Raw genomic sequence first — 20,545 nt, 5'->3', positions numbered from 1 at the left:
CACTCTGGTGGTTTCATGCTGTGGGTCCTTGGACATCAGCAGAAAGACTGAAGCAAGACAAATACTTTCCGTTTTGGACCTCTGGAGTCAGAGGACAAAGAAAGCTCGTGTATCGAGCTGTCGAGTTATAATAAACTCTAGGTCCTAGAGTGAAAAGCCTTTGAAGGATCCAATCATACAAACTGAAGATTGAGAATCAAAAAAATATGTAATCAAGTAACCCTCAGAAGTGTTTTACATGGAGCTACATATGAGATAACACACCTAAATTGTAGAACGCCATCTTCTTCAAAATGTCAAGTGTTCAACCTCAAGAAATTACACATTTTCTGCTTCTGGACGATATATTACTAGTAATATACCAGTGGCTTCTGCTTCAGATTCTTTTGGTCCAGTCAAAGAAAATATGTAATCGTCTCCAACCTTGCCTGCCTCCAAAGTATTTGAACTCAGAACCTAATTTCACGGTTTCACATTGGTGGGTAAGGAACAAGATACTCTGTGACATTAAAATATCTGCTGTTCTGACATGTAACTCCACTCTTGAATTTCCCAGGTCAGTATCAGGTGGGCATGAGACTGTAGCATTGGACTATTCAAACTCCCGAGAAATTGCTTCTAATTGTCTTGAGTAGGAAATGTGAGTTGTGACTGCGGTCACACTGCTGCAGAGATGGAGCCTCGAATATCTCCCAGCAAGTGAGTCAGAGAGTCATACAGCATGGAAACAGGCCCCTTGGCCCAACTTGGACCAAGATGACCCATCTACATTAGTCCCACATGCTTGCTTTTGGCCCTTATCCCTCAAAATCTTTCCTATCCATGTGTCTAACTCAGTGTTGAGACATGTCTGATTTTGCTTAGCAAAGCTGGTGCCACCCATTGTAATAAGGTCCTGTGCATCAACACTAACTTCCATGAAGCAATTCAATCACAGACAGGTTGGATGGGATGGGTGAGCAACATGCCCAGCTGGATAAATGCTATAAATTGCCATCAGCTGCTTCAGTCTGCTGTCAACGTTGTCACACGTCGAAGATGAAAATAAATCCACTAACATGTTAAAAAACTTGTTAAAATTTAATGTTTTTAATGTTAGCCTTACAAGGATCTTGCCAGGACTGGAACATTGTCGCTATGTGGGAAGGTGGAATAAGCTCAGACAGCTGGACAGGCAGCTTCTCTGGAGATAAGGAATATCTGACATTTGGGTCTTTACCAGCATTTTGGTCTATCTTTGGTGGAAACCAGCATTTGCAGTTCCTTCCTACACATGGGAATAAGCTCCGTCTGTTTTCATTGGAACAGAAGCTGAGGAAAGACTTCATTAAGACGTAGAACTGAGGGGCCTAGAATGAGTAAATAGGAAAGCACTTGGCAGAGAGACAACCATCAGTGAGTATGTTAAAGGTAGAAGATAGACACATTAAGCTGGAGTAACTCAGCGGGACAGGCAGCATCTCTGGAGAGAAGGAATGGGTGACGTTTTGGGTTGAGACCCTTCTTCAGACCTAAAGGTAGAAGGATTGGAGGGGAGATGAGAGTAAAATTATTTATTCAAAAGGTGGCAGGGCTGTGAATTGCACTGCCTGGAAGGGTGATATAGGCAGAAATGCTTTTTGAAAATAAATACTTGGATGTGCGCTTGTAGCTGAGAGCAGCTGGAGTCTAGACAGAGTGCTGGAAGGTGCTTTTTGAAAAGATACAATTAAGGCGGATCACATGGCTTCTTGGTGTAAATTGTCTGTGGTTTTTAACAACTTAACCAAGTGAAAACTTAAAACTCTGTTTGAATATACTTGAACTATTAGAAATAATGTTTATGTATGGACACTCAAATCCCTTGTAATCATTCCCCTCCATTGAAATCAATGGAGAAGCAGCCCCTATGCCAAACAAACTGGAACAGGATGTGTAGGAAGGAACTGCGGATGCTGGTTTAAACTGAAGATAGACACGGAAACCTGGAGTAACTCAGCGGGATGGGCAGCATGTCTGGAGAGAACGAATGGGTGACATTTCGGATCGAGACCCTTCTTCAGAAGAAGTTGGAGACCCTTCCAACCGAAACGTTACCCATTCCTTCTCTCCAGAGATGCTGCCTGGGACAGGATGCTCTTTTCAAAGTGCCCTCGATTTCAGAAGAAGCAAAGTTGCATCAAATTCCTTTCTCCAGCATAAGATCATGTTTATCAGCATATCTCTGACTGGAGAGAAGGAATGGGTGACTTTTCGGGTCGAGACCCTTCTTCAGACCTAGGTCTAAATTAGCACAAAAATTCACAGGAGCGGACATTCATTTGTACCATGCCTGGCCACATATTACATTGTCAGTAAGTGCATGTACAATGGGAGGTTTACTTCCTCTGCCATGGAGATGGCCATTACAGATCTCAGTTTGTGTTCTGCAGCATGTAAACTATCTGGAACCATGAAAATAGCTGTTGCTCAGCCATTCAAACGTATCTCTGAGAAGTAGCCCACTCTCATGTAAATGAAAGGATAAAATGAGAGTGGCAGGTGAAGTGTAATCGCTGGTGGAGAGAGGGTTTAAAATTTGTCAGACCATTTGCACACCCCATATCCCTCACATATCCGTGTGTTTATCTAACCTGCTGCTGTGTTGCAGATTGTGGAATAGATATAGATAAGGAGTTAGTGGTGGACTTTAGTAGGAGAGGAACGCCCCTGTCCCCATGTCTCCATCAATGGTGTGGATGTGCAGTTTACCAGGGGGTACAAATACTTTGGAGTGTACCTGGGCAGTAAACTGGACTGGTCCAGGAACGCTGAGGCCCTGTACAAGAAGGGACAGAGCCGGCTGCACTTTTTGAGAAGGCTCCGCTCCTTCAAGGTCTGCAGTGAGATGCTGCACGTGTTCTACCAATCGGTGTTGCCAGTGCCATCTCCTCCATCTTGCCGTGTGCTGGGGCAGCAGGGCGAAGCCTGCGGGTGCCAATAGGATTAACACTCATCAGGAGGGCTGGCTGCCTCCTGGGGGCGCTGTTGGATTCATGGGAGGTGGTGTTGGAGGGGAGGATGCTCCTCAAACTGCAGAGCAACCTGGACAATACAGCTCACCCCCTCCATGACACACTGGTCAACCTGAGCGGTACCTTCAGCAACAGACTGGTTTCACAAAGATGCAGTACAGAATGCCACATGGATACATAGAAACATAGACAATAGTTGCAGGAGTAGGCCATTCGGCCCTTCGAGCCAGCACCCCCATTTAATGTGATCATGGCTGATCATCCACAATCAGTACCCTGTTCTTGCCTTCCCCCCATATCCCTTGATTCCGCTAGCCCTAAGAGCTCTATCTAACTCTCTTTTGAATACATCCACTGCCTTCTGTGGCAGGGAATTCCACAAATTCACAACTCTCTGTGTGAAAACTTTTTCCTCATCTCAGTTCTAAATGGCCTACCCTTTATTCTTAAACTGTGGTCCCTGGTTCTGGACTCCCCCAACATCTGGAACATGTTTTCTGCATCTATGTTTCTATAAGATCCCCTCTCATCCTTCTAAATTCCAGTGAATACACCCACAGTTGCTCCATTCTTTCATCATATGTCAGTCCCACCATCCCGGGAAATTAACCTCGTGAACCAACGCTACACTCCCTCAATAGCAAGAATGTCCTTCCGCAAATTAGGAGACCAAAACTGCACACAATTCTCCAGGTGTGTTTTTATGACTGTTGGCAGATCAATATCCCTCCTGGGATAAATAAAGTTCTATCGCATCGTATCGTATTGGCAAGCACAGGACCCATTGGTAGGACCCACATCTGTTTCCCAAATAAAACCACAAAACTATTAATTTGCACCAGAGAATGTATCCTGAAAATTGATCTTTCATCCGAACGGTTACACCTCTGAAAGTACAACTTTACTTCCAGTGTCGGGCTGGAATGGGATTAGAACATCCATCATCAAATTGCAAGGCAATAAAGTTAACAATTAAACCACTGCTGATGCTAACCTATGAGGATGTTTAATCAGTGTAAATTATTCCAACAAATTAAACGCATCGTCCAGGAACCCCAGTACACCTGGAATAAGGTGAGAATTAAAACAGAGAGTAATTAGATCATTAAGCCATTAATAGACTCAGTCAATCACAAATAAAATTAAAGTTCATCCCAGCATGCCGACCATCAGGCAATGTTGGTTTCACAGCTGCAGATATCAGTCAGATAGAACAGTGGGAAAAAGTAGACACAAGAAACTGCAGATGCTGGAATCTTGAACAAAAGCCACAAAGTGCTGGAGTAACTCCACGGGTCAGGCAGCATCTCTGGAGAACATAGATAGGTGACGTTTTGGGTCAGGATCCTTCTTTGCCAATTTTCTGATCAATCTTTTTCCATTGTTGTCCATGTATGTGCCAGAAATCTTTATTTGAGAATGTAGCAGCAATTACATTATTCAATGGCAGGGAACCTTCAAATAAGTTTTTAAAAAGACACACGTCCATTCGAAGATTCCATCGTGGGTCTGCCTTAACAGATAGGTTGTAGCATGACAATCGTGCCAGAATATCCCCGTGAATAAGAGCATGCATGCACCTGAAGTATACTTGTTCTTGTTATTTATTTCACAAAATGCTGGAGTAATTCAGCAGGTCAGGCAGCATCTCAGGAGAGAAGGAATGGGTGACGTTTCGGGTCGAGACCCTTCTTCAGACTGATGTCAGGGGTAGGGGCGGGACAAAGGAAGGATATAGGTGGAGACAGGAAGATAGAGGGAGAACTGGGAAGGGGAGGGGAAGGGAGGGACAGAGGAACTATCTAAAGTTGGAGAAGTCAATGTTCATACTGCTGGGCTGCAAGCTGCCCAAGCCAAATATGAGGTGCTGTTCCTCCAATTTCCAGTGGGCCTCACTATGGCACTGGAGGAGGCCCATGACAGAAGGGTCGGAGTGGGAGGGGGAGTTGAAGTGCTCAGCCACCGGGAGATCAGGTTGGTTAAGGCGGACTGAGCGAAGATGGTGAACGAAACGATCGCCGAGCCTGCGTTTGGTTTCGCCGATGTAAAGAAGTTGACATCTAGAGCAGCAGATACAATAGATGAGGTTGGAGGAGGTGCAGGTGAAACTCTGTCTCACCTGTTCTTGTTATTGATACTTCAGTTTCGCTGATTGTCATGTGTCACAGTGAAAAGCTTTTGTTGCGTGCTATCCAGTCAGCAGAAAGACAATACATGATTACAATCGAGCCATTACAGTGTATAGATACATGATAAGGGAATAACGTTTAGTGCAAGGTAAAGCCAGCAAAGTCCGATCAAGCATAGTCTGTGGATCACCAAAGAGATAGATAGTAGTTCAGTACTGCTCTCTGGTTGTGGTAGGATGACCATGTAGATGTTATCTTTCTCCAAAGGGGCAGACAATTAAATGAATGAACCTTGTAGGTTTCAAAGCTCCCTTCAGTCTCACCAGGATGCTCTGACACCAGAGCCAGGTTTGCCATTACATGCCTACTTCTCCAGCTTTATGTCCTTTGTTTCTGTGCCAGGAAAGGTCTCCATTGCTGATATTGATATCAACAAGGCCGTATCATCGTCCCAGCACTTGATTTTGAGTTGAGATGTGGGCTGCAGAAGTTTGAAACTTATCCTGTCCAACCACATCACTCCCTCTTTCTCTCTCTCTCACCCCCCTCTCCATTACCCATCCATTCCCATCCACCCCCCCTTGCCCCCCCTCTCCCTGCCCCCTCTCCCTGCCCCCTCTCTCTATTCTCTGCCTCCACCTTCCTTGTGCTTTATTCCCTTCCTATTTTCCCCCTTTCGCCCTCTTCTACCTTTCATCCCCCTGCACTTTGTCCCTGCCATCTCTCCTTCCTCTTTCTCTGTACACATCCTTGATGTATGTTGTTAAGAATTATTTCTTAAGTGATTATCCAACTATTAGTAGTTTTCCATTGATAGATAAATAACATGAGCACTCCTTGGCAGAACAGAATTGATTTAGCTTTCTAGAATTGATTGAAGATGGTGTCAGAAGCAGGGAGTGCTTCCTACTGTGATCCCTCGCTACCGCTAGCGGAGTGCTGACCATTCATTAATTACACAGCCTCATTGTTTCTTGCAGATGTGCTGGCTGCACAGTGTTCTTGTCAGAAGCACTTTAAATCAACTGGAGGTGTCACAAACTGCAATAATCCACCCTAGATCAACAGAGCATCACATTCATGAACATTAGTTCAGTGGGATATCGTGGCATGTTTGATAGGTCTTGTGCGATTTTCATTATGTCAAATTTCATACTTGGCTTCCCTGGAACAGGAGGTCAACTTGTGTGGTGGAGCACAGAATATATTTAATGGTGATGTTTCATTGCAGGGACCTCTATCTGCCTTCAGCCAGAGCTAGACAGAGCTGGAGTAACTCAGCGGGACTCTGGAGAGAAGGAATGGGTGACGTTTCGGGTCGACACCCTTCTTCACACTGAGAGTCAGGGGGTAGGGAAATGAGAGATATACAAGGTGATAGGGAGAGAAATAGAACAAGTGAATGAAAGATACGCAAAACAATAACGACGATCAAGGAAATGGGCCATTGTTGGCTGTGGGCTAGGTGGATATGAGTTATACAGACAATGAAACTGGCCAGGACCCCAGTGAAACTAGTACAACGACCATGGTGGGGAATGGACGGAAAGAGAGGGGATGCAAGGGTTACTTGGAGTTAGAGAAATCAACGTTTATACCACTGGGGTGTAAGCGGCCCAAACAAAATATGCACTGCTGTTCCTCCAATTTGCCATTGGCCTCATTCTGACAATGGAGGAGGCCTGGGACAGAAAGGTCAGTATGGGAATGGGAGGGGGAGTTAAAGTGTTTGGCAACCGGGAGATCAGGTAGGCCCAGGCAAACTGAGTGAAGGTGTTCAGCGAAATGATCGCCCTGTCTACGTTTGGTCTCACTGATGTATAAGAGTCAACACCTGGAAAAATGGACAATAGACAATAGACAATAGGTGCAGGAGTAGGCCATTCGGCCCTTCGAGCCAGCACCGCCATTCAATGTGATCATGGCTGATCATTCTCAATCAGTACCCCGTTCCTGCCTTCTCCCCATACCCCCTGACTCCGCTATCCTTAAGAGCTCTATCCAGCTCTCTCTTGAATGTATTCAGAGAATTGGCCTCCACTGCCCTCTGAGGCAGAGAATTCCACAGATTCACAACTCTGACTAAAAAAGTTTTTCCTCATCTCTGTTCTAAATGGCTTACCCCTTATTCTTAAACTGTGGCCCCTGGTTCTGGACTCCCCCAACATTGGGAACATGTTTCCTGCCTCTAACGTGTCCAACCCCTTAATAATCTTATACGTTTCGATAAGATCCCCTCTCATCCTTCTAAATTCCAGTATACAAACCTAGTCGCTCCAGTCTTTCAACATATGACAGTCCCGCCATTCCGGGAATTAACCTAGTAAACCTACGCTGCATGCCCTCAATAGCAAGAATATCCTTCCTCAAATTTGGAGACCAAAACTGCACAAAGTACTCCAGGTGCGGTCTCACTAGGGCCCTGTACAACTGCAGAAGGACCTCTTTGCTCCTATACTCAACTCCTCTTGTTATGAAGGCCAACATTCCATTGGCTTTCTTCACTGCCTGCTGTACCTGCATGCTTCCTTTCAGTGAATGATGCACTAAGACACCCAGATCACGTTGTACGTCCCCTTTTCCTAACTTGACACCATTCAGATAATAATCTGCCTTCCTATTCTTACCACCAAAGTGGATAACCTCACACTTATCCACATTAAACTGCATCTGCCATGCATCCGCCCACTCACACAACCTGTCCAAGTCACCCTGCAACCTCATAGCATCTTCCTCACAGTTCACACTGCCACCTAGCTTTGTATCATCGGCAAAATTTGCTAATGGTACTTTTAATCCCGTCATCCAAGTCATTGATGTATATTGTAAATAGCTGCGGTCCCAACACCGAGCCTTGTGGTACCCCACTAGTCACTGCCTGCCATTCTGAAAGGGACCCATTTATCCCCACTCTTTGCTTTCTGTCTGTCAACCAACTTTCTATCCATGTCAGTACCATACCTCCAATACCATGTGCTCTAATTTTGCCCACCAATCTCCTATGTGGGACTTGTCGAAGGCTTTCTGAAAGTCGAGGTACACCACATCCACCGGCTCTCCCCTGTCAATTTTCCTAGTTACATCCTCAAAAAATTCCAGTAGATTAGTCAAGCACGATTTCCCCTTCATAAATCCATGCTGACTCGGAACGATCCTGTTACTGCGATCCAAATGCTCCGCAATTTCGTCTTTTATAATTGACTCCAGCATCTTCCCCACCACTGATGTCAGACTAACTGGTCTATAATTTCTCGTTTTCTCTCTCCCTCCTTTCTTGAAAAGTGGGATAACATTAGCTACCCTCCAATCCACAGGAACTGACCCAGAATCTATAGAACATTGGAAAATAATCACTAATGCGTCCACAATTTCTAGAGCCACCTCCTTAAGCACCCTAGGATGCAGACCATCAGGCCCTGGGGATTTATCAGCCTTGAGTCCCATCAGTCTACCCAAAACTTTTTCCTGCCTAATGTGGATTTCCTCCAGTTCCTCTGTCACCCTAGGATCTCTGGCCACTAGAACATCTGGGAGATTGTTTGTATCCTCCTTAGTGAAGATACAGTAGATGAGATTGGAGGAGGTGCAAGTGAACCTCTGCCTAACCGTTGATGGGCTGAACTTATGTCCCATTGGCTGTAAGAAGCAATGTGAAATGAGTTGGCTCAATTCAAATCACTTCTGGGCGATTTCAGCATGGAACTGCTGATAATATTAAATTAGCAATATATGTATTTTAACATACTCCAAACTATCTTAAGGATGAATGGTGCAAGACTTGGTAAGACCTCTTACTAATTTAAGACTTTATATCTTAATTGAATTTTGATTTTCCATCGTAGTGGCGCAGTGGTAGAGCCACTGTCTGACAGCGCCAGAGATCCTGGCCCGGGGTGCTGTCTGTGCAGAGAACCCAGAAAACCATCCAACTCACCCCACCACTTGGAACGATTCATTTAAATATATATATATTTAGGTTTTTGTGGAAGGAAAATCAATTTTATATTTAAATAAATTGCTCAAAGTGCTCATTTGAGTTAGATAATTTTCTCTGTTAGTACAAGCACTTTCTATGTGGATTATTTTGTACGGTATTTTACCAAATGGTGGTGCCATCAAAACAGTGTTCAGTGATTGATTATCAACTGGGATTCGATCATCCCACCCCCTCCTCCTGCATCTCTCTCTACCTTTGAGCCTCATTTGCCCCTTATCTCCCAATTTATCTCCGTGTTTCACTATCATATCTTTGTTAATTGCTTTCCTCTTCCACTCCCCCTCTCCCTTTCCTCCTCGTCACGTACTTACTCATGTTATCACCCCTCTACCCTTCTGTTCTTCCCACCCACTTCTATTGCCTTTCTACATTAGTTTAGTTTGGTTTATTGTGACCTGCACCCCGTTTTTGTTGTCAACGGAAAGACGATACATGATTACTATCAAGCCGCCCAGTGTACAGATCAAGTGGACAGATACAAGATGAACAGAATAACGTCTCGTGCAAGATAAAGCCCAGTAAAGTCCGATTAAAGATAGTCCTAGGGTCTCCGGAGAGGTAGATGGTAGCTCAGGACTGCTCTCTGTTGGTGATTGGGTGGTTCATTTGCCTGATAGCAGCTGGGAAGAAGCCTCAGTCCATCTCTGTCTCACCCCAATGTTCTCCCCTCTCTCGCCACGCTGACATATCTGTATCTGATCAAGCTGGTGTGTGGAAAGGATTAAGTTTACTTTGCGGTAATACTTGCTATTGTTTCAGGTAGTTGTTATTGTCTGAGTACAAGCTGCAGATGGCAGTATACATCCTCATATGTACACTTTGCCAGGTCAAACATAAGCTCTGGGCTTTTAAAAAAAGTCTGTTTAGATACTGAAGATTAACAATATCTTTTCTTTCATTTTAAGCTCAGAACATTTATGAGTACTTGGTCAGTTCAGTTTCCGTTTAGTTTATTGTCACGTTATAGGTACAGTGAAAAGCTTTTGTTGCGTGCGACCCAGTCAGCAGAAAGACAATACATGATTACAATCGATCCATTTACAGCGCATTGATACATGATAAGGGAATAACATTTGGTGCAAGGTAAAGCCAGCAAAGTCTGATCAAGGATAGTCCAAGGGTAACCAATGATGTAGATAGTAGTTCAGCACTGCTCTCTGGTTGTGGTAGGATGGTTCAGTTGCCTGATAACAGCAGGGAAGAAACTGTCTATTCAAGAGCGAGTTAAATAGAGCTCTTAATGATAGCGGAGTCAGGGGGTATGGGGAGAAGGCAGGAACGGGGTACTGATTGTGAATGATCAGCCATGATCACATTGAATGGTGGTGCTGGCTCGAAGGGCCGAATGGCCTACTCCTGCACCTATTGTCTATTGTCCCTGAATCTGGAGGTGTGCGTTTTCACATTTCTATACCTTTTCCCTGATGGGAGAGAGGAGAAGAGGGAGTGGCCAGGGTGCGACTTGTCCTTGATTATGCTGCTGGCCTTGCCGATTCCCAGAGTCTTGTCTGTTAATGAAATGAAGTTACATACTTATGCTTCAATGAGAGGGTGCGATTGTAGAACCTCGCTGCTGAAAAGAGTTAAAGGCTTCAGGAGTGGAACAGAGGGTAGCCCAGTAATATCTGTCACCTAAGATAGTGGAGGAGGTGTTAACCTGATCGCCATTCCCTTTAGACATCACATATGCATCAATTTTAAATGATCAATAAACCCCATGTAATCCCACTGAGGCATTTGTCTCTACTATGAATGTCACATAGGTAAATGTACCATTTGCCACTCCTATAAAATATGTCATGATCAAATTAAAACACAACCCAACCACTGCCTAAAGAAAACTGACCCCAGCCCAAATACTTACACATTTACTTTCCAAAGCAAAAAGGCACAAAGCACTGGAGTAAGTTGGTGGTTCAGGCAGCATCTCTGGAGGTAGACACAAAATGCTGGAGTAACTCAGCGGGTCAGGCAGCATCTCGGGAGAGAAGGAATGGGTGACGTTTCGGGTCGAGACCCTTGTTCAGACCGATGTCAGGGGAGGGGCGGGACAAAGATAGGAAGTTAATGGAGACAGGAAGACTAGTGGGAGAATTGGGAAGGGGGAGGGGATAGAGAGGGGAAGCAGGGACTACCTGAAGTGGGAAAACTCAATGTTCAAACTGCTGGGGTGTAAACTGCCCAAGCGAAATATGAGGTGTTGTTCCTCCAATTTGCGCTGGGCCTCACTCTGACAATGGAGGAGGTCCAGGATAGAAAGGTCAGATTGGGAATGGGAGGGGGAGTTGAAGTGCTGAGCCACCGGGAGATCAGGTTGGTTGAGACGAACTGAGCGGAGGTGTTCAGCGAAACGATCGCCAAGCCTGCGCTTGGTCTCGCCGATGTAGAGAAGTTGACATCTGGAGCAGCGGATAAAATAGATGAGGTTGGAGGAGGTGCAGGTGAACCTCTGTCTCACCTGGAAAGAGTGTTTTTACGGCCTACTCCTGCACCTATTGTCTATTGGAAGGGGATGGGAGGAAGGTAAAAGAGGGGCAGGATAGTAGGAGAAATGAGCGTGCATCCAGATGAGGCCGAGGGAAGAGAGGGGGGAGAAAAAGAGGGGATGGCGTTTTTGATGGTTAGTTACCTAAAATAGTCATTCCGTTGGTTGGAAAGCTGTCCAAGTGGAAGCGATCCAGAGGAAACATGTTATCTCACAGTCTTTTGACTTCATTGCATCTCGGACTTTTGTCCACCCATTTGGCACGAAACACCCTCACATGCATCCACCTATCACTTTCCTATCTTTGTCACACCCCCATAGAGCTCATTGAACAAGATTGTCCATGCAGCATGCACGCACTGAGACCGGACTAAACTAGCAAGCTCTGCATCTTTGCGTCTGTTCTTCCAGCTACAGCATTGAGCCTGAAAGCTTTTAGTTTAGTTTAGTTTAGAGATACAGCGCGGAAACAAGCCCTTTCGGCCCACCGGGTCCACACCGCCCAGCGATCCCCGCACATTAACACTATCCTACACCCACTAGGGACATTTTTTCATTTACCAAGCCAATTAACCTACAAACCTGTACGTCTTTGGAGTGTGGGAGGAAACCGAAGATCTCGGAGAAAACCCACGCGGGTCATGGGGAGAACGTACAAACTCTGTACAGACAGCACCCGTAGTCGGGATGGAACCCAGGTCTCCGAAGGTGCATTCGCTGTAAGGCAGCAACTCTACCCCTGCGCCCTTTTTAAAGTTTGCAACGCCTTCTCGCCCATCACTCGGGTTTTACGTATATTTGCTGTTTGAGAGTGGTTGAGAAATATTTGATAAAATTGCACTGCAAGTTAGAGAAGGGGCCAGGTCTTCAAAGTGCAGCATCTCATTTCTTCAACAGCCCCGGGTTGCAGGGCCAGCACTGACTGCCTCGCCAACTGTCTGTCTGTCCTTTGTTCCGTTTTTTATATTTTAAGTATGTGTTCAAGTATGTTTTAGTGTTTCTCGGTTTGTTTTATGTGGGGGTGGGGGAATTGGGGGAAACTTGTTTTCAATCTCTTGCCTCGATGGAGATGCGATTTTTCTCCGTGTCTTATCTCCATCCCCACTGCGGCCTAACATCGTGGAGTGCTGCGGTGTTTCCTGGAGACCGCCCAGCGCTTCAAGCAATGGGCACAGCGCGAACTTTAACATCGTGGAGCTTGCGATCCTTTGCCGAGGATCGACTGTGGAGAGCTCCAACTGCGGGGCCTGTGGACTTTAACACCGTGAAGCCCGCGGTCTCTGGTGAGAAGAGGCCGACTCGGGAGCTCCATGCCGCGGAGAGTTTCAACCGTCCCGACGAGGAGTTTCGATCATCCCGACGCGAGGGCCTCGGACAGTCGGCAGCGGCGACTGTGGACGGTTCAACAGCCCCGACCGCGGGTGAACAAAGAGGAAGATGGTTGAACTTTATTACCTTCCATCACAGTGAGGAATGTGGAATCCGCTGTGGTGGGTGTTTATGTTACATTTTATTTTATGTGGCTGTGTGTCTTGTTGCTTTTTACTTAGTATGGCTGTATGGTAACTCAAATTTCACCGTAACATAATTGGTACATGTGACAATAAATTGAATTTTGTATCTTGAATCATTCATTTGACACAATTCCAGTACAGTTTAATACATGAAACTTCATCGGTATCTGTTTGGAGGAAATGCTCCAATGATCAAAGAAGATGAGGTATGAAAACGACAGCAGTATTTCTAATTGGTTTTTAATATTAAATTTGCTATCTGGTGTGGTGGAAGACATTCAGTGACTGTTGGAGGATGTGGTCCTGTCCTTTTCTAGAACAAGAATAATTTTTTGCTCAGCACTTCATATTATTTTCTGTGATATATGTGGAAGCCATGAAAATAATTCCCCCTCCCATTCCCACACTGAGCTTCCTGTCCTGGGCCTCCTCCATTGTCAGGGTGAGGCCAAACACAAATTGCAGGAACAACACCTCATGTTTCGCTTGGGCAGCTTACAACCCAGCAGTACGATTTTGATTTCTCTAACTTGAATTAACCCTTGTATCCCCTCTCTCTCCATTCCTCCCCCACCCATCGTTGTATTATGTTCAGTCATCTTGAGTCACATTGTCTACAACTCGTTTTCACCTAGCCCACAGCCTGCTTCCTTTATCATCATTACTTTTTTGCATATTTTTCATTCATTTGTTCTATATATATATCACCATCTCTATCTCTCAATTCCCTTTTCCCTGCCGCTCAGTCTGAAGAAGGGTCTCGACCCAAAACGTCACTTATTCCTATTTTCCAGAGATGCTGTCTGACCCACACCAGTTTTCAAGAGAGAGTTAGACTTAGCTCTTTGGGGCTGAGGGAATCAAGGGATATGGGGAAAGAGCCAGAAGAGGGTACTGATTTTGGATGATCAGCCATGATCATATTGAATGGTGGTGCTGGCTCGAAGGGCCGAATGGCCTACTCCTGCACCTATTTTCTATGTCTCTGTTTCTATGACCCACTGAGTTTCTCCAGCTTTTTGTGTGTATCTTCGAAAATAATTGTAAATCAGGTTGTTTAACATTTGTTCCTCCTTATTTACAAAGGAAGTGCCATTTTCATGATAATTTATTAATGTGAAGACATATAGCTATTCTGGCAAAATCGCTTTAATGAGGAATAAACAATAGCTGAGGGATTACATTGCACTATGGAAAATGATATAATTACATGATGGATTGCTGAACATGGTCTTCCAGCAGAATGCTTCTGAAAATTAGATTCAAGTCCTTCCGATGTAAGACTGCATACACATGTAATACACATTAAACCAATCTGAAGATGGGTCATGACCCAAAATGTTGCCTATCCAAGTCCTCCATAGATGCTGCCTGGCCTGCTGAGTTACTTCACCACTTTGTGTTTTGCTAAAGATTCCAGCATCTGCAATTCATTCTCCGTGCATGGGGTAGAGTGCTGGTCTTGTTCAGTTGTGGCAAATGGTGTGCAGGCATGTGTTCTGAAACCACACACAGAGTTATACCGTGCTCTCCAGACACACAATTAATGGTAGGCATCAACTGAGACAGCTTTGAGAAATGGTGGTGACCCTACGTGACCTGTTGTTGGGAATTGAGGAACCTATTTTCTGATTGTTCCCCTCTCTTCCTTTGATGTTCATGTCCTCCTCTCCAACCCCACATCGATGTCGGAAGAAGGGTCTCGACCCGAAACGTCGCCCACTGCTTCTCTCCAGAGATGTTGCCTGTCCTGCTGAGTTACTCCAGCATTATGTGTCTATCTTAGATATCTCTGACATGCTCCTGCCTCTCATTAGCCCCCCCACCGTGAACATTTTTCCTCATGTATCTCAGTTAATGTCTCTGACCTTTCATCTCCAAGCGTCTCGTTGAGCCTCTCTGGAGACTCTGCATGATCCCCACTCCACCAACTGATCGTCACCCTAATTTACAGCACCACTCTCATTATGAATGAATCGAGCTTGTTCTGCTTGATTACGTTTGACAGTTTCCACTGCCGACCATTGAAACAGTCAGCTTAAATATGATTTCTTTTTTCACCTCCCTGGTCATTCAGGTAACTGAGGGAAAGCAAGAACTGGAGAAGACTCTGAAATTTTCGCGGAAGCTCAGGAAAGAAGTGAATGCTTTGACAGAGTGGCTGGCGGCCACGGATGCAGAGTTGACAAGGAGATCAGCAGTCGAAGGCATGCCTACTAATTTAGACTCTGAGGTTGCCTGGAGTAAGGTAGGAATGATTCAATTAATTTTGAGGAAACGCTGTTAAAGAAGGTCTGTTTCCTTTGACCTTAGCAGCTGACAAACATATGCTAACAGACATTATTGGCATTTAATTTAGCGATTCCACAACTGTTTATTCATAATTACTTTGTCTTATCACAAGCTGTAAAACTGAGACAGATTAAAAGCACGAGCACAGTCTTTCAGCATGTCGGCTGCAGTTGAAAATACTGTACAAAAATACGTCAAAGAAATGAGTACTCATTTTGAGCAGCCTTCTCTGTTGGGGGATGTGGTTTGTGAGAACAGCCTACGAACATTGTTCTGCTAATCATACCTAAATTCAGATCCACTCAAGCAGCAGTTTGGCAGCCTCACTTTGGAAAGCTTACCTTTTATCTTTTTTTCAATTAGGCTGTTTTGGGATTGTATAGTTTTACATTTGACGTAGTTAAGTATATATCCTTGCAAGACATTCCAAATGCTTTCCGATCAATGAAGTAGTGTTCATCCCCAAGAACAACACCAGTCAATTGTAGTGCAAACCCTAGGGATTGTAACATCCAGTCCTACTAATCAATCTTGCAAGACATTCCAAATGCTTTCCGATCAGTGAAGTAGTTGCTGTTGTCATGTGGAAGTCGTGGCAACCAGTTTGTCTGCTTCAAGATCCCTTAAACAGCAACGTGCTCAAATCTCTTTCATGGGACTTGAACCACAACATGCACTGCATGAAAGTGCAGAGTTGTTGGCACAGCCCAGTCCATCACAGAAACCAACCTCCCTTCCATTGATTCCATTTACACTTCACGCTGCCTCAGCAAGGCCACCAGCATAATCAAGGGCGAGTCTCACCACAATCACCACCTCTTCTAGGCAAGGGGGACAGAAGTTTGAAAATACAGACCTCCAGATTTGTGGACAGTTTCTTCCCAGCTGTTAACATGCAACTGAACCGTCCACTCACCAACTAGAGAGTGGTCATAGACCTTCGAACTATCTTTAATCGGACTTTATCTTGCACAAAACGTTACACCCTTTATCCTGTATCTGTACACTGTGGACAACTTGATTGTAATCATGTATAGTCTTTTTGCTGATGGGATAGCGCGCAACAAAAAAGCTTTTCACTCAACCTCAGTACACGTGACAATAAACTAAATCAAACTCAAGTTCTAGGGTGCTGTCCACTGCCGTGAGGGTGACATTTCTGAATGCCATGGAATAATTGTGGAGCCATGAGAAAGGACAAAACTAATCAACTGGATGTTTGTGGACGGAACTCTTATGAATCTATGTCAGTTTGGAAGTAGTACTTTTTAATACTTTTTATTTAATGCCAACTTCCATCAGAATCCGTGACAAGAGCTGTCTTTTGCATATCCAAACTGAAATGAAGAGCGGCACATTTAAAGTTTCTTCATTGTTGTGCTCTGACTGGAAGAAGGTGAAATGCAGACAGGTTTTGTTCCCTCAATAACTTTTTTTCAGCGAGGTGTAATTTGGAATTTGGATAGCACAGGAAAGGTCAAGTTAAGAGGAGTGTTTCCGATTTGGTCTTGATTTTTTCTTCACTGAAATACATGGCAGTAAAACTCAACACTGACCTGATCCTTAAGAGATTTTCTTACACAGCATGAGTGACAATTTTTTTTCTTCCAAATAGGCATAATTGCAATTAAATATATATATGTGTGTGTGTGTGTATAATGAATTGCTGCCAGGGATGGTGGTAATGGTGGTGGATTATGATGTTCCATGCAGACTATGAGGATGATTGTTGCACAACCTCTCACTATGTCCTCTCCCACTACAAACACTCCAGTAAAGGCTGTATTTCGAGCAGTGTTTAAATTAACATTATAGAACATAGAAAAGTACAGAAAAGCCCTTGAGCCCATAGTCTCTGCATCCGCCATGGTGCCAAGCTGAACTAATCTCATCTGCCTGCACATTACCCATACTCCTCCTTTCCCTGGATATCCACGTGCCTATCCAAACGCCTCTTCAATGCTCCTATCCTATCTGCCTCCACCACCAACCCTGGCAGCATGGTCCAGGCATAACCTTTATTAAAATACCCGAGGAAGGGAGTTCCTTCAGTTGAATAGATGAATATTGAATTGAAGAGTTTCTTGCAGAAGTCTCATTGTAGTCACATTGGAAGTTTGAAAGCTCTGCCATCTGGAGCATTGCTCCCTTGTTAAGACACTGTTCCTGTGACATTGAATAATGAAGGAAAGTGCACGCCAGCATATGGCAGCATTCAACTGTTGGCATCCCGGCCTCGGTGAAGTGATAAGATGGTGGCTCCAAATGGAAGGTGCAGCTGCAGGTTATCACTTCAGTATTTACATTTTAAAGCTATCTATCCTGCTTGTTATTTAACACCCTGGTAGTCCCACATTTTCAGTCTTGCATCTTAAATAGCATATGACGTCAGTGCTAAAAGTAAGTTAATTCTGATGGGCAGTTTGGTGTAGGCACGTGGTTGAGATGCTAAATCTTGTCTCCACACAAGACAATCTGCCTGACCACCAACTCTCACAACAATTTCCTTTACCACAGTGTGGTCTGTATGTCCATATCTACATTTTTTGCATGTTGATTTTTGTAACACATTGTTTAGTTTAGTTTAGAGGTACATTGTGGAAGCAGGCCCTTCAGCCCACCAAGTCCACGCTGACGAGCAATCATCCATGCACTAGTTCTGACCTACACACTAATGACAATTTACAGAAGCCAATTAACCTACAAACCACGTCTTTGGAATGTGGGAGAAACCAGGGAACCCAGAGAAAACGTACAAACTCGGTACAGACAGTACCCATAGTCTGGATCGAACCTGGGTCTCTGGCGCTGTAACGCAGCCACTCTACTGTAACTGGATAAAATTATAAAATATATATCATTAATAGCAGAAGAGGGAGGAAGGTTTGTTACTGAAGTAAATCTGCACAGGACTGAAGATTAAAAAAATGTACAAATTGAGCACTGGTAAAGAACTGTAAATTCAGTGTTGTAAATAAAAGAATATGAGCAAAATGCAACATTGCAGAAGTATCATAGAGATATTCTTCACTGAGATCAGAAACTGGGAAGGCTAGATCCGTTGATGATAAATATGAAACAAAAATACAAACTATATGATCATTCTGCCTCTGATCCACTCCAGGTTGTTTCTCAATTTAGTTTTGCTTTTCCTGTTTGCAAATTTGGATCTTCCAATTCAAATCGTAAAAGGAATAGCTTGGAAAAGGGGATGATTGAAGATGTACTTCCAAATAGAAAATTATTATTTTATGAGAGAGCGATAAAATATAATTTGGTTGGAGAGAAGGTATCGTGTATTCTTTGAACTCTCTCTCTTCATTCCTGCAGACTTGTCAAATCCTTTACTGTCTCGTAATTACTGCTTAAACACATTCGCATCTCATTCAATTGTTGTTAAACGGGCAATATCATGATAAAGAAACAAATGATGATGTTGATGAAGTATTCTAAATTACTTTAAAATAAAATGTCGATGTCTTAATGTCACATTTGACTTTGCAAAAATGAGACTGTTGCAGCCAAGATAATCTCCTTGAAATTGCCTTTTTTTTCTCTTTTCTTCATGTTTTGGGGGATTTGAGTATCAAGAGTCAAGAATGTTTTATAGGCATATATCCCAAAACAGAACAATGCAAATCTTATGTCCAACGGATATGTGAACATAGTACTCTGTAGACACCATAATAAACAAGAGAAGAAGCTCAATATAGATAAGACACTAATTCCATGCTCTGAATGCCATTTGAGAAGGTGATGGTGTAATGTTGCCTTCAACCATTGCAGTCCTTCTGCCAAGCGTATTCCCGCTTTGCTTTGGAATGTGATTCCCAGTAAAAGTGAAAGAGCAATGGCACAGTTACACTCAAACAATGGGAGGGGTAAAAGCAGCTGCCCTTGCCCTGCTTGCTGGGCCAGGATGTGGCTTTGGGAGATGCTGGCCAAAGTCCAGGTGGATTTTATGGATGGTACACACAACTCTACTAGCACCATCATCTATTGTACAAGTGATGGCTCCCACTGATTATCGCGGGAAGCTTGCGCCCTTTTCAGGATGGACGATGACAGTGATGTAACATTTGAAACATGGATGATGGACCTGAAAGAAGAAGACTGCAGCTGCATTAGCACTGGTTGCAAAGAATGGGGGAAGAAATGAATCCTTTGCATGCCTGAGGGGATGCCAGTCAAAGAGGCTACATTTCTGTGGGTGGTGTCAAACTTCCTGAATGTTGTTGAAGAATATTCCATCACACTCCTGACTAGATGCTAGATAGTGACAACATTTTAAGATGTCAGAAAATGAATTAACTCCAACAGGATACACAATGTATATACTGTTCCTAAAGCCACAAGCTTATTCACTTGAGCTTCTGGTCAATTGTGATGGTGGGTACTCAGTGATGGTGATACGATTCAGGATAGGTGATCAGACTGTCTGTCCCTTGTTAGAGGTGGTCAGTGTTTGGCACGTGGTGCATGTAATCCAATATACTGCTTTGTACATCATGTTTCATTTGGTGAGTGGTGAATGGAACGGATCATTGTGCAATCAACATCTCCGGTTCTGATCTTACAAGGCAAGGCAGGTCACTGATGTAGTAGCTAAAGGATGCATTTCAACTGAGAAAGCTTGATGGACTCCTACATTGATGACCTGGGGCTGGAGTGGCTGACTTACCACAACCACCGGCAGGAGCATTTTTTCCTTGGTTCATTGATTTTGGTTAACCTAGGCTCTTTGATGTCACGCTCAGTGAAGTCTTGCCCTCCTGTCAAGGTCGTCACTCTCTGCATTATCTCTGTCATCCATAATTGGACAAAGGTTCAGTTAAAGTCTGGAGTGATGGGTTCAAATGGAATGCGAACTAGATATCATTGAACAGGTTATTGATGAATTGTTGCTGCTCGACAGCAAGCTTGGCAACTCCTCCAATCATTTTGCTGATCGATGGACTGGGTGGTGATTAGCTAACTTGTCCCTTGTTTTGTTAACAGCACATAGGGCATAGAACAGTCCAGCACAGGAACAGGCCCATCAGTCCCCAATATCCATGCCAATATCCAATGCAGGAGTCCATCAAGCCAGCACATGATCCATCTCCCTCAATTCATTCCATACCCATGTGCGTGTC

At 44.1% G+C, this 20,545-nt stretch overlaps 1 protein-coding gene across 9 annotated transcripts in view; it reads left to right on the top strand.

The window, feature by feature from the left end:
- Nucleotides 1-20,545, top strand: part of dmd (dystrophin) — a 1,595,363-nt gene that overhangs the window by 632,616 nt on the left and 942,202 nt on the right. For all 9 annotated transcript variants that reach the window (XM_078408877.1, XM_078408870.1, XM_078408878.1 and 6 more), the window contains one exon: nt 15,196-15,366. In XM_078408877.1, coding sequence (XP_078265003.1) covers nt 15,196-15,366 — 171 coding nt within the window. The remainder of the gene's footprint in view (nt 1-15,195; nt 15,367-20,545) is intronic.

The sequence above is a fragment of the Rhinoraja longicauda genome, chromosome 12 (assembly GCF_053455715.1).
Source record: "Rhinoraja longicauda isolate Sanriku21f chromosome 12, sRhiLon1.1, whole genome shotgun sequence".
Taxonomy (NCBI): domain Eukaryota; kingdom Metazoa; phylum Chordata; class Chondrichthyes; order Rajiformes; family Arhynchobatidae; genus Rhinoraja; species Rhinoraja longicauda.
Note: the sequence above shows the minus strand (reverse complement) of the source record. Positions and strands in the feature narration are given on the sequence as shown.